The sequence below is a fragment of the Periophthalmus magnuspinnatus genome, chromosome 9 (genome assembly GCF_009829125.3).
Source record: "Periophthalmus magnuspinnatus isolate fPerMag1 chromosome 9, fPerMag1.2.pri, whole genome shotgun sequence".
Classification (NCBI taxonomy): domain Eukaryota; kingdom Metazoa; phylum Chordata; class Actinopteri; order Gobiiformes; family Gobiidae; genus Periophthalmus; species Periophthalmus magnuspinnatus.
The window spans coordinates 21,510,097-21,525,381 of NC_047134.1; the positions used below are offsets into that span (position 1 = coordinate 21,510,097).

The following is a 15,285-nucleotide window of genomic DNA, read 5'->3' on the forward strand; positions in this document are numbered from 1 at the left end:
TACAAACACTATTCATTCCTATAGGCAGAACTTACAATTTACAATGAACGCAGTCGACATCATTTTCTTCGGGGATTACACTAGCTTAATTTCTTATTGATTATAGTATACTGTTAAATAGTATGTCTATCGAGAACATATGAAGGGAGAAGTGCAAACTATTAAATTCAAACTGTAATTTGTTATTCTGACGTTTACATAAGTGGACACCCATGATGATAGATAGATTAGAATTCTATGTAAATAACTGTATGGTTAGGTTTTTGTTAACGGACATACATTTTCCAAAAGTAAACAAAGGCAATCCAAATGTAACATATCTCACTTCACCTCACAACCAGCCCTGCAATTTATTATCATATATAATAGATTACAAATTCAAATTTCTCTAAAAAAGTTCATTCTTCTGAGAGGCTAATAAATGACTATGGTAAACTTGTACTTGTGTATAAAATTATCACCACATCTCTCTTTTACTATACCACAGTGGTGAGTGGTTAACAGGAAAACAGGAGAAAAAGATAATAGGTTTGATTCCTGGATGAGGCCTTGCTTAGTGGAGTTTGCATGTTCTCCCCATGTTTGCCTATGTTCCCTCTGGGTGCTCCAGTTTTCCCTACCATTAAAAATGTGGGTCCATCGTAGTGACAAAGGACTAAACCTCCATCTCATCTGTGTCATTTCATTGTACAAATTGTATAGAGTATAATGACATAGCACATTACAGAGGTTGGATCTATTAAAACCCAATTTATCTAAATAAATATGAAATAAATAAACATGATTGCAAAATTCCACAGTAAACTCACACAACACCAGCTCATTAAATAATGCATCTGCTTTACTCTTTTTCAGTATTTACAATTGATCATAACAACAATATTATTTTAGATTTATGGTATTTCACTTTTTTTCTCTTTTACCTATCAAAAATATACAAAAATAAATCTGTGTCCATATTTCACAGCTCTCATCAGTCCATTTAGTGGCTGGTTTTGTTAAGATGAAGAAGTGACTCGAGATTTGCGGTTCCTTTTGGCTCGGCGCGTTGTTGGAAACCGTATGAATTCGAAGTGTTTGTTGTGGTCCATGTTGGGGAAGGGGGGAGGTCCTGTGTGCAGTCTCTTGATAAAATGCACCTCTCTTTGGTTCTGCCTGGTCCGGGACGCCTTGATGGGTCGTCCTTTCCGGGTGAAGGCCACGTACCAGCCCTCATATTTGGCGTTTTGGAAAGCAGTGTAGTTGTTCTCCAGCACGATCTCAGTGAAGATACAGTCCCTGCTCCGGCCTTTGGGCTGGGGAGGAAGAGTGGAAGATTTCTTTAGTTGATAGTTCAATTCATCAACATATATGACACAGAATACAGCAATATGCACAAAACAATACACATACATGCTAAAGGGCAAATACTTTATTTTAGATTCATAATTTAGACGTGAATTTTGATCAATCTGTTTGTTTAGTTAGTAGTTAGCTCTGTTAACAATCATCGGATTAGGACTAGGGATGCACCGATACTGATACTGGTATTAAAATGCACCGATACTGATACTGGTATTGATTATTGATGCCAATACTGAAAATTTAGCTGGGTCATGTATCGGCTACATGATATTGGTTGAGCTGATATACTGATTGAGCCTTTAATTTTATGTAGTAAGACTATTTACAGGCTGATTTTGGCCTAGAATGTCTCATAATGTTTGAACTTTTACTCATACAAACTTGTTCAGTAGTGATTTGAAGGATAAATAACAATTGCATAACACAGTTGGATCTGTTGTTTGATAGTTAACTTTACCATTTTCCGTCCCTACACTGGTATCGATATTGTCATTGGAACTGAAAATGGTGGATCAGTGCATCCCTAATTAGGATATTAGGGAACTTAAAATGTTTAGATCAATATACATAATTTGCTTTGCTTTTAATATTTTTAAACATGGTTGTTGTACTGCTTCTGCTCTACTTCTCTTGCAGTTCATGGATTTTGACTTTCTGTTTATAGGTGACATTGTGAGGACATTTTATATTTCTTTGAATAGCTAATTGCTATGGAAACTGTGCACATTTTTCTTTTTTTGTTGAATTTGTTTTCTAACTATTGCCAAATTCTTGTGATGCTAGCAGTAGTCGTATATTTTGGCACTGATTTATTTCAAAACTATCAATTACATCTAGAAATATTTGTAAATACTTCCCCCCTAAATTCCTTAATATTTTTTAGCGTGCTGGTATGTCTTTACTTCAGGAAGCGTATGTCATTCTAACCCTGTTTTGATTTTCCCTCTTATCTTTCTGCTGCTGCTTTGACACCTCTCAGCCCTGGACACCAACAGATTTACGAGGCTGCAGCACATGGGCATCCATCTTTCCATTTCCACAGAGGAAGTGTCCATCTGACTTATAACCGAATACAAGTGCACTGCCAAAGCATGACGTGTGCGAGGGGTGCCCACTTTCCCACAACTCCACGAGGTGAGGGCAGCAGAGGGTATCTTGTATACTTCAATACGAGTATCACTTCAGGGTACAATATTTATTTATGCAGCACTAAACTATATCAGATATTTAGTTTCATGTTTTTGAAAATAGGATATTGTTTTGCTCATTATTTTATGGAATTACACAAACTCATTTTTTTTATGCCACCTGCTTGTGCCCATGGAGATGTTATTGGTTTTCCTGGAATGTTCCACAGTATCTCTTCTATCTTGCATGTCTTTACACACAGTTGTTTTTATTGTTGAAAATACCTACCTACCTGTAACTTAGCCTGTTGGTATCACCTGCTTGTCTCCATGGAGATTGAAAGGTTTAATGCCATAGTACTGAACATTCCGGTATAATGGAATAAGATACCATGGTGTAAATAAGTAGTGGACCTTTAATAATTGATCATTCATATGTTATATCTCAAATTTTTTATTATAGCTGCTAATCAGAAGCACATATACTTTATAATTGATTAGTTGTGACTTGGATGTGAGAATCTAGTAGCTGTAGTGCAATTTTACCTTTCCAACAAGCTTTCCTTTCCGGTTCATGCAGAGGTAACGGCCGCTTTCTGCTCCTCGTATCCGCACACGACTCCCAAAAGTGTCTGTTTCTACGAAGAGTCGAGCTGCGAGAGAAAAAATTTTAAATTCATTGACGTTTACCCATTAAGATAGGCAAAGTGCTCATGATTTTGAAGTTGTTTATTTAAATTAACATAAGAGTTTGCCTTGGATCACATGTTAAGATAAACCTCCATTCACAGTATAAGCTGCAGTGCCAATACAGGCCTAAAGGAGAGGCTTCAGAAATGACAAAATGATTGAATAAATGTTAGTTGAGGATATTAGAGGGCTGAATATACATTGTTAAGTGACTTTATCCTGCAGTTAATTAGGGGCATTGGGCATTACAACAACAGTGTGTATTGGAGGAGCTCAAACAAAAGACTGGGACTAATCAGGTGTTAATACGCCAGACGACAGCCTCATAGGATACAGCAGGGAGTGAATTTACATACAGGACTGAAAGGGTGCACAGAGGGAGGCCCGAAACTACGGACAGGGCCTGGGGACAAGTCTCCACAGCATGGGCCCGACCAGTTCTGTCAGGATAGGAGTTGCTAAAGTTTATCATTATGTTCATAGTAAGTAGAAAACAGTATGTGTGGAGAAGAACTAGTTAACCAATAGGAACAGTAAGGTTTTTCAGTGATGACAATCTACAGGTACAGTTGGTTCAAGTGCAGTATGCCGAACAACATCAACAAGATCAGTTTTTGGTTATGACTGAACTTATTTGTGTTAGTTGAGTTGAATGCAACAAAAAGTAGTAATCTGGAGTAGGTTTTCATTTTTTGTCTTGCCTTTAATAAAAAAGTATAGTGATCTATATGACAGTTATGTGAAATAAGGAGATACACTGCACATTCAAAGCCACAATGCACAAAAGCTTACTTAATTTAACAATGTTTTGCAGTCTTTTTTATGTTTTTTTATGTTCTTTTTATTTAGCCTAATTAACTAAATTGTTTCATACATTAATTATTTTTTTCATTCTAGCTTATGCGGGTGTAATTACTTTTTATAATGGCAACAAATAGGCTGCTGTCAGAACGCATGTTTCAAATACGTGCCAAATGTGTGAGTGTCGTCTTACCGTACATGTTGCCGTCCTCCGCTGTGGCGGTGACCCTCTTGCCGTGGATCTGCACGTGTTTGCCGCTGGTTCGGCTGTAGAGCTGGTAGACCCGGACCTGTCTGCGGCTCAGCTGGTCCGTCACTGCGCCTTGGCTCCTCACATACTGGTTAAAATTAGGAGACGGGTGATTCTCCCCCTTTTTATGCAAAGGGAAAAATAAAGTACATAATTGTGTCTTTTCTAATCTGTAATAATACGTTGCTGGCGTATTGGAGTATAACTGCTGCTACTCTGCGTAAAAGTAAGTTAGAAATGCGCTTACCTGTGCGTGGCACCAGAGCACGAAAAAATGAAACGATCTGGATAAAAAGGAGGAGAAGAATACAGTTAGGACGATGTCACAATGAGGCGAACATATAAATAAAATCATTTTGTAACATTGCCTTACATGTAAATACAGCGCTGGTTTATTCCATACATTCTTCTTTCAGTTCACCCGCTCATCCGTGTCGTCGAGGCAGATAAATCCCAGAAGGATGTTGTAAAATAATCCGCCACACTGCACTCTTGACCTGTCCATCCAAAGTCACTCAAGTCTCTCATATGTGACCGATCCGGGCTGAAGTTACCAAAGTCGTGACGCTGCGTAATGCTCTTGGAATGATCGTGCGTAAAATCCAAGTCCATCCATTATAACTTATAACCGCGTGGCTTGTGTCCAAATCATCTTCATACACGTTGAAAGTAAAAACGTGGGGTGTCCCTTGGAGGTCCGCTTGGGTTAATTCCAGGTTTTGTCAAGCCCTCTGTGACACTGGGCTCTGGCTGCTCCACAGTTAAAAAGCTAGTCCCTCCCTGAAATGTCTCTATTGTGGGTGGGCACAACCAGCAAGCCAGAGACCCCTTAATGATAATTTAACACTAAGACGAGCTTGTGTAAAGAGTTCAAATCTAACATAACCTATATAGTAATAGCTGGCTGCAAACCGTCCCCAGTAAAACTTGTGCCAAGACTGAACTAGTGTGTTTTAAAGTCAGTTCTCTTATGGCACTTAGAGGGTGTGGCAATAAGGTGTTAAAGAAACCATTCCCTCCCCTGGACCCCCTCCTTTTTGAACCCCTCAGCTTTTATCTTGTGTTAACTGGTCACACTGCCAAACAAATCATCTAGACAAAAGGCAGGTTTTGACATCTCCGCATCACTCACAATCCACATCTCCAGAGACAAGTAGGACACGTTTCCAAGGGGGACACAGCACCACGTCACTGAAAAGTTTCTATATTTTTGTAGCTGCTGCCATCGTCTCGGCTCCTCCACGCTCTGCCCTTCTCACGTTCTTTTGACCCCGCTGTCACCTAAGTCCGGGGCAATAAAGTGGTCAGATGCAGCAGTTAGGCACCCGTGACATGTTGATTTGTTGGTAACTGGGTGGTAGAAGCAAGAAGCAGTAGTCATCTTTTCACTGTCAGTCAATCTCATCAATCAATTTTAGCCCAGCCATCAATATTGTTGCAGTCGGGAGCCCAAACAGAGGGAGCGATCATGACAGAGCTGTTTGTTTGAATTAGGAGGGGTCTTTGAAGAGGCAGTTTTGATATTTGAGTCATCAGGTGTAACCAAACAACAAGGCTTTTAACCAAAACTAACATGTCATTATGGAGGGCACATTTCCCTTGATGGGCCCTAAGTGATATGCTACGATTAACACTTCGAGACTGCAGAACTGTGTAGCGTTTTAACTCAAATCAAAGGTGTAATTGGGCAATGATAGTAAATTAATGGCTTTTAATTAAGTTGATGGGGTCTTGACATGACAGGAGTGCCTGGTTTGACAGATACCCCACACTAATAGGGTACTTGAACATTATGTGAAAACACATGCCAGAAACTGTTTTTGAAGTCTCTGAACTTTTTCCCCCTAAAATTTGTGCAGTGGAAGTATTAGTAGTGGTTGTAGTATTTGTGGTAATCTTTGTATTAGTATTAGTAGTTGTAGTGGATATTACACAAGTATTTTAATTGATTGGAAACTATGAAAGAAATGATGATATAAATTTGAGTTATAGATTTGCACACTATAAATGTGAATAAAACCGTATCAAGCCACTGTTTTAGAGTTTACTTTACCCTAGTCTGCTGTTGGAGGAAGTTTCCTTTCTCTAAACAAGAAACTAAATTGTAGCACTGTCACAAAAATATACCAAAGAAATGCTTTGTGTGTGTACTGTTCAGACTATTCAATCAATTAATCAGCTAATAGCTAATGGAGATGAGTCTACATCTGCTAGTATCAACTCAGATTGAAAACCTTTTGTAAACTGATTACTCTTCAAGGACCCTTTGTAGTGTGCTAAATCTATTGTTGAATCATCAAAGTGTGAAATGATTTACCCCATTATACACTGAAATAAATTCATTAATGCATCAAAGTGAATTCTACTTTAATACTTTAATCAAAAGGCAACACAGAAAGGCGACTGCTACTGTTTAAAATTGGTTAATGTCACAAATTTGCAATATTGAAGAAATTAATTATAACTCACTTCTAGATTCCCTCTTACTTGTGCTTTGTAGTGCACTGGTCTATGTGCTCTACATAAACAAACAGTGAAAACAAACTGTGTGACAGCGACACCAGCCCGTCTCCACGTTACGACGCAGGCAGACCACTCTCCGACACCCTCTGAATATGTCCTACTGTAAACACTGTACCTCCAAGGGGTCAGGGGGGGTCACTCAGGCCTCTGCTGGGGTCAGCCTGTGGACGTATGAAGATGGATCAATGTACAGTTAGCACTTCATCAAGAGCAGGTGGAAGAAAGTCACGTCTGTTGATAACATAGTGAGTTTAGGCTACAAAAACAAATACTGTTCAGATTGGTCTGGCAGGAGGCAAAATGCAAAGTTTTCAAATAATCTGCTGAGAAACTTTAATAATACAGAATTTTTTTTGTTAGAATTTCAGAAAAAGTAAGATATATCTTACTGTATACAACATGAATGAGTAATATCATGGCTGTAATTATATCCACGATTAAACAGAAATTACATACAAAAATGTCAAGGCAGTTCTTAAAGCCATAGTATGCAATGTTTAGGCCAAAAATGGACTTAAACAAAAGCATGTCTTATTTGGCCTGGATGAGGGCCTTCTGTTTGTTTACATGGAAATGTTATTCCTTTGGCTATAATTTTCCACAATATCTATTTCAGTGGAGAATGTTCCAAAGTATGGTCTTAACTTTCTATAAAGTTGTCTTTCTGCTTCCAGAAAGTTATATACTGTCACTTTAAGCCACTTTAAGTGCAAATAGTCATGTATGTATGTGTGCAATAAAAAAAGAGATGGGAATAAAGATGACTAAAGAAAAATAAATAACAAAAGTGAAAAGGTAATTTTTTTTTTTTATCTCTTACCATTCATTTTAACATTTCATGTTAAAGTAAATGGTAATTCTCATATAAAACATGATAATTACCATAAATACAGAGTAATGAAAAGTGTTCATAAAAAATTCTTAAACAGAAAACAACACGTGTGGCAACAGAGATGTGCCCATGAAGCATAATTTTACGGCATCATCACACTTTTACAACCATGTCGCTGAACTTTTGACCCTCCAGAACAGGCTTTGTAGTTTATGTCTCTTTCAAAGCTGCTCGTGTCATGTCCAAAATCACCATCTAAAAACTACTCTTAATATTTGGGTATATTCTAAAAGAGCCAAAATAACAAGTTGTACATAAGAGCACGTTATTGATTCATTTTATGCATATATGGTAATTTAGGGTGAGCAATATTGATAAAAAATGTATATCTTTTTTGATCATCATAAAAGTTTTCAAAACTGTTGAAGAAACGTTGCAGTACATTGGAAATTTGCGAAAGAAAAAAAGCCTGTGAATGTCTTAGTTGAGGTTCAAGAATTGCACATTTGAAAAAAATAAAATAAAATTATCCATAAAAGTGAAGAAATATTGCTTTATAAATTTTGTCTTTTTTAAATTTTGCATATTTTTTATCAGCTCTTTTGCAGGTTTTTGACAATTTCATGACCATTTTGATAGTATCTACAAAACATCGACCGCATCTAAGGCTTTGGAACACTTGTGGACAACAGATTGAAAACCCCATTTGAACTATATTTGGTACGGAGGCATGTTGGGGAGTTGGGGACATTCCGGCAGAGTTCAGGACAGTGAAGTGCATCAGGCTACAGTAGCACATAGGGACAAGTGAAAGGTGGTCCCAAACAGCTTCGCCCACATCGTAAAAACCTCTGCCATAAAGAGCAACTGGCCACTCCGCTCTGACCCTGCAAAAATTCAGTTCAGAAGTTCAGAAAGTGGGTGGTCCCCGAATGGATGATCAAGCCAAGACATAAAATTATCCAGAAAATTTAAATTGATCTCTTAATTTGTAATTTTGGGATGTTAAATTTTCTCCAAATCTGATCTGCTTTCAGCGCAATAAATGGATGAACACTGGCATTGTTTATGGCGAAGAAAAAGGCCAATGATGGTGAAATGTGCACTTTTGTCACTGGACCCCTTCTGGACAGATTTCACTTGGGAATTGAACTATTTTTGTGAAATTTTGGTCGCTAACCATCCAACCTGATATAAATACAAATGTTCTTAGTGTGTGAAGAGGTGTTTGGCCATCATTGCATAACATGTGCATTTACATAAAAAGTAGGGCTACAAGTAGAACCACAGATTTGAGTAAAAACAAAATTTGCAATTAGAAAATCAGAAATGCTGCAAATATTCTGGGAGATATAGTTTCTTCTACAAAACAACACTACATTTGTACTATGCAACTAAAGTTCCGTATTCTGATTTTGATTTCCCATTTTAAAACCTGATAACCCTGTAGTTCAGACCTTCAGTAAACAAAATATTCTGAAATGTGACTTTTGTATCCGATTAGTTGTTTGTTTCTCTCAAATGTTAATACACCTGGATGTGAACACTCAAATTCTATATAAAAGACACATTTTTTTACCATTTGAGTTACTTTTTTTCTGCCAATAATATATAATGCTGTCATGCAATCAAACATCCTCTCAGATACCAGTAAATACTTCATTCCTACAACACATACACTAAATTGCAAAAATGTCCAACTATGAGACATGAGGTTGACCCCAGGTATCGCCCTGCCATTTGCAAGCCCACCATTTGAGCTTGCCAAATTTGACACAGCTGACGTGGGCAATAAATTTGAACTGGTTACCCCACCCCCTTTATCCATAATGAGTGTCACTCTGCAAAGCCTTTGGACACACACAAGCACATAGCAGCAGATCCAATGTGATCGTCAAAGGATCATGGTGGACTATCCAGTAAATCTGACGGCGTACTATTGATGAAGTGAGTGAAGTTCAGGGTTTATGAGCAATAGTGACAAAAATAGTTCTCAGTATTGTCAATGTTGATATTTCTTGGGATTATGTCAAAGCAATAATTTTAAGATGAATAAATGAATTGAGAAAGTTGTGTCAGAAATTCTCGCAATATTTCTAAGCTTGGAAACTACAGCTCCTGCTACTGTGCTTGCACTTGATCAGACTGATTAGATAAAACATATGGTTTGGACAGAAGTCAAAGATGAGGTGAAGTAAACCAAATGAACCAAAACAAACATGATGTCACTGATAAATGCATAGATTTGACTCTATTTTAGCAGAAATACATTATTAAACACTATTTTCAAGTGCATTCTAAGGTGTCCCTAGTGCCAGAATGAACAGAATAACAGAATTATCAGATGTCTCCTTCATGATCACTATGAGACCTCCTCACCATGTCAGACTTGTTGTGCACAATGTTTACGACGTGTTATGACGAAGAAGGCACCAAGCCCTCCCTTTAGCTGTTTGTTATGATTAGCCGTGTGTGAGCTCAGCAACATAAATGGCCGCGAATAGTCCACAGACAGCCGAGTCCGTGCGCCCAGACTGTGTAAATCCCCCGGAGTCCCCCCGCACTGCGACGTCCGACAGGTGAAACCCAAGCCGCTGATCCGCGATTAACACTGGCCCAGTCCATTGCAGACAGGCGCTGACTGCTCCATCTGTGGGCCATGCACAGGGACCGTGTCAGGCCTCCAAACTAATAAAGTGACTCATCCAAGTGCCCTTCTCGGAGCAGAGAGAGGAGAGGGAGGAGGTAGAGGAAAAAAAGAGAGGGAGACACAAAAAGGGATAGATGAGAAATAGAGAAAGAGAACGAGAGGAGAAAGAAAGAGGGACACAGAGAGACAACAAAGACAGATAGAGAAAGGAGAGCAGTAGAGAAGAGACCTAGAGCTATGTTTCTCACAACCACAAGTTCCCTCAGGTGGGACTTGGGTAGCTTTTCAGTTTGTCGGTTTGCCTAATTTAGAGTTTATTTTATCCACCTTTTTGTCCTCTTTTGGATAATTTGAACTACAGCCCATTTTTAGACCTGAATTAGCCCAAGATTAGACCTGGAATTGTCCAGTTAAAGATTTGGTTCAGATCTGGTGGGACTTGGAAAGCCCTATAGAAACAAGCAGACGAGAGAGAGAAAGAAAGAGAGAGACAGGTGAGAGAAAAAGTAGGACAGAAGAAGGAAAAAAGTAGACAGTGATGGGGAAAGCAAAGAGAGAGAGAGAGAAAAGAAACAGAAAAAGAGAAAAGACAGAAGAGGGGAAAAACAGAACCAGAGAGACATAAAAGAGAGAGAGGAGAGAGGAAAAGAGAGAAACACAAAAAAGTGAGAAGGGGAGTGAGAAGAGACAGAGAGAAAGTGGTAGACACAAGAGAAACAGTAAAATGGGTGATGAGCAAAGGAGCAAAAAGGTGAAAGAGAGGGCATAATAGATAAGGGAGAGAGAAAGAGAGACGAAAAAGAGAGAAAGGAGCGTAAGATAGAAGAGATCTAGAGAAACCAGTAGAGAGATAGTAAAATGGGTGATAAAGAAAGGGGGAGAGAAGAAAGGAAGCCAGAGAGAGGGAGAGAAAACAGATACGGGATAAATAGATGAGAAAAACAGAGAGAAAACAAAGAGAGAGGTTAGAGGACAGGAGAGAAGAGACCTAGAGAAACCATGAGACACACGAGAGAGAGAGTAAAATTTGGGGGAAAGAGGAAAAAAGTGAGAGAGAATAAAAATACACAGGAGTGAAAGTCAAGAAAGAGTGAAGGGAGAGAAGAAAGAACGACAGCGAGAAAGAGAGCGGAGAAGCGCTAATCAAAATAGCCACACACTGCCCAGCTCAGCACAGACAGACAGGCCATCCAGCATCTGTGTTATTTTTAAGGAGCAAAATGTCAGCGGGCAGTGAACATGCTCAAGGCGCATATCTATCAGGGTTAGCCGCAAGGTCAGGCCGCGGCATTGCCAGATCACTTTCTGAGACAAAGACTGTTGTAAATGGTGCCACGGTTGCTTTGAAGTGTGAACAGGACAAGACCAGGAACGCATTAAGACACCACTGAGGGCCAATGCTCTGAATAACTCTAGAAGCAATGTAATAAAGAAAGGGAATGTACTTTTTTTCATGCAGTAAAGTTAAACCCCAGTACTTTATATACCCCAGAACTTTATATATTGTGAAAGTACTTAAAAGGGTAAGAATGAGGCCGCTGTGTGTTGTTTTCCGCAAACCAGGAAGTGACACTGTTAGCATGCTAGTTGTTGTTAGATGTTAAAGCTACTACAAAAAGCCTTATAAACACATTGGGGTGAGGAATTAGGATGCTAGGAAATTGAGTTTGTTCCTGAAGCTACGGTACCAATTTTACATCCATCCAAAAAGTGCACGAGTTAGCAGTATTGATGACTCTTTACTCATCTATGAAAGAATGTGAGTGTGAATGTTATTATAAAAATATCCTAAATATTCCCTGTCCAATACCTGTAGTTGTAGATGGAGACTATTGCCATCCAGAACTGAGGCTTACTGCTGTTTTGGGGTTCAGGTTTCAGTTGAGTTTAAGGGCAAAACAACCCAATGTAAACAAGTCTAACAATTCATCTGAGGTTTGCTGCATCACGCTTTTTAACTGTCACCCATTCATCAAAGTAATGTTTTTTACAATTATCAAGCTATCTTTAAGTCATTACAAATATAAGTACCAAGACCGTACCTTCAAGTTGTTGCTATGAAATGTGTGAATGTATCAGTTAGATTAAGTATTGATTTAGTATAGAACTTTATATGAAATGCCGAATCGTAGTTGTGTGAAGAAAGCAAAGCATCCAAACAATTTGACCCCTGAACGCTGCTATTGGGAAAGTGTTCATTTATTAGAAATTAGTTCTGGCTGAAGAAACACGTGACCCCATGTTCCCTGAGGACACATCGGCCCATTCTATTTGACTGGTTTGGGATTTTGGCCGCTCATTGATAGTCATTTTCAAGATTTATTCTGTCATCGGTCCTCAACAACACGTCAGACATATGCGTGGTGAAGTCATGAATCCTGCAGTCAAAACATGTCCAAAACCTCAGAGGAATTCATCCAAAATCAAAAGAATACAGCAGGCAGACTAGGTTTAAATGGTGTGAGCTAGAGTGGTTGGTAACTCACAGCACTGGTTTCATCCTGGTACTTCAGTTTCCTTCCACAAATACAGGTATAATATTGGCTAGTCTTCCAGAAAAGTCCTAAATCAACATCTGGGGAAGGGTTACTGGGCAGTGCATTTCAGTTGCACCGCTTCCAGCAATGTACCCTAAATGTTTCAAATGCAAAGCTATATCTGAATAGCAGTATTAAAAAATTGGCCTGCTCCTTTTTCGTTTGTTAGAAGTCTCCACACAGCACTACGGTTTCTACTAGAGCTGTGCAATTAATCCAATTTTAGTAGAGAGATTGAGATTCTGTCATTTTCTGATTTCCAGTGAGAGGTCAACCAATGCCATTACACTTAGAATATTATGTCCCCCGATGTTCATATTACTAAGAATTGATCATTGGCCACAAATAAATGTCCAAGTATGTTTCTAAAGTTTACATTCATGAAAATGCAACAACACACAATCAGCTGGGCCGCATGAGGTAGAGTAGAGCAGAGTGGTCCACGGGGAGCACATCTGCAAACTGTCACTCACCCTCAGCTACTTCTGGGAAATTACTTTATTTTAGCTAACCTAAGACTTTTGTTTTAATATGCGATGACTGACATTTATTTTGCATATGTTATACACCAGATGCCCTTCACTACACAGCCTCATTCATTTGTCCCTGCCTGGTACTAGTACAAAAGAGCAGTAAATTGTGATGACAAAGCTAATGTAATGCAATATGCATGTTCAAAGTGTTGAGTGGTAAAAACTTCCATGTCTTCTGCTGCTTCTTCTAACTGTCATAAGTAAAGTTTAGACTTGAGTCTCTATATTTCTAATGAGCTTAGGGTGAGGGAAAATGATTGATGGAACTTTTAATGCAGGTGCAAACCCCTGAAACAGTAATGCTATATCTATAATCACAATTCACATTTCATTGTAAATTAATTGATAAACCCGAACACCACTGGTTCCCGCTCTGACCCCTGTCCCAGCTGTCCCCTCCCTCCCCTTCTGCAGTTCTCACCTGATCAACACTGACTGCACTTCACACAGGAATTTTCCATTTTCTATTTTCTGTCTGCTGAGCCCGGGCCGCCTCCGCCCCCTCCACGCCACGCAAACACAAGTGCTGCCCTACAACACAAACGGCCCGGTGACACAACAGCATGCCTGGTATTTCAGGACCACCTCCATGAGTCCAGCGCTGTGGACACAGGGTTATCTGGGTTGTCTATACATTCTTCAAGGAGCTGTGGAGATTGGGACATTTATTTGACATGGCTTTATGAACTGAATAATGAAGTCAATATGACCACATCAGTGAAGAAAACAATACCTCAATACAGCCACCTACAATACCTCAATACAGCCACATAGTGAACCTACATAGGTTCACTATGTAAATTTTCTGGTCGGGGTTCGGCCTCCTGCTTGTTTTCATGGAGATGTTATTGCTTCGCCAAGAATGTTCTTCAAAATGGAAATATCTTATTTATTTTGCATCTATCAATAACCTGAAGAACATGCATTCTGACTATGAGTTCACAGTCAGAATGCATGTCAGTCACCTCTCCACAGATTTGACCTGTAATGGCAAATGCCATACTATGGAATAGTATAATAGACTAGGTGAAGAAAAACAAGTGGTGGACACTCCATCAGAAAAGTTACATAGTGCATGTTTAAGCTTTCAGTAATTGAGCTTCTCTGTGGTGTTAAAGTTACGGTAAGTTTAAGGTTTGTTTTCCTTGTAGGGAAATTTATCATTTGCATTTCACCCATCCGCTGCTATCTGCTAATGCTACCTGTCAGGAGCAGTCAAACCCAACAGTCCAGACCCATCTCCAGATGTTGTGCTCGGCTTGGTCAGGACTACCTGTTGGTGGCATGAGGGTTAGATTTCAACTCATATCAGGAAGGGCGTATGTTTGATTCCTGAGGCATAGTGATGGAAGAATTGATGAATGGTGCACATAGAGTTCAAAATTCTCTGTGGGGGCAACAAAAAATACAATCTATAAAAATTAAATTTGAAAGATACTTTGATTTTTTCCCAAAGCAAATTAGCAAGTATAAGTGAGTTATCTCACAGAGTTGATTAATTGAGTTCATAGAGTTGGCTCTTATTACATTAGGTGTCAAGCTCTTACCTGGCCGACCTCTTTGGAAGGACTTCACTGACCCCTGTCCATCTCGTCTTAAATCTGCCCCTCTCGCAGGCTGATCTGAGCCCATATGCAGCACAGGAGGGACACACACACACACAAGTTCAGAGCCTCAGAAATGTGTCCCACACAAAGCACAGCAGGTAGGGAACTCGGCAGTTTATAAGTTTATAAGTTTTTTGTGCAACTGATGGAAACGATAATGATTTGATAGATTTAAATTGTCATATAGCAAAGCGGGTCACATGAGCCACATATAATAACTTAAATGTAACACTTACAGTAACAAAAATGTCGCCATTATTAACATATTTATTAACTGATTATTTTATCTTTAAGACAATATGTTACCTAGCATTAGCCGTTACTATAGTAATAAAGTGTAAATCCCTGTAAACTGCCCAGATTAGCGGTTAACGATAGGCCTATGGTAGTA

At 39.0% G+C, this 15,285-nt stretch overlaps 1 protein-coding gene across 1 annotated transcript; it reads right to left on the bottom strand.

Annotated features, from left to right (window-relative positions):
- Positions 1 to 986: 986 nt before the first annotated feature.
- Positions 987 to 4,654, bottom strand: fgf17 (fibroblast growth factor 17). The gene is made up of 5 exons (XM_033973003.2): positions 4,586 to 4,654; positions 4,460 to 4,496; positions 4,156 to 4,333; positions 3,018 to 3,124; positions 987 to 1,295 (listed from the first exon to the last, which is right to left on the bottom strand). Exons 1-5 carry the CDS (start codon positions 4,615 to 4,617, stop codon positions 999 to 1,001), a joined length of 651 nt encoding a protein of 216 aa, XP_033828894.1. The 5' UTR covers positions 4,618 to 4,654; the 3' UTR covers positions 987 to 998.
- Positions 4,655 to 15,285: the final 10,631 nt, after the last annotated feature.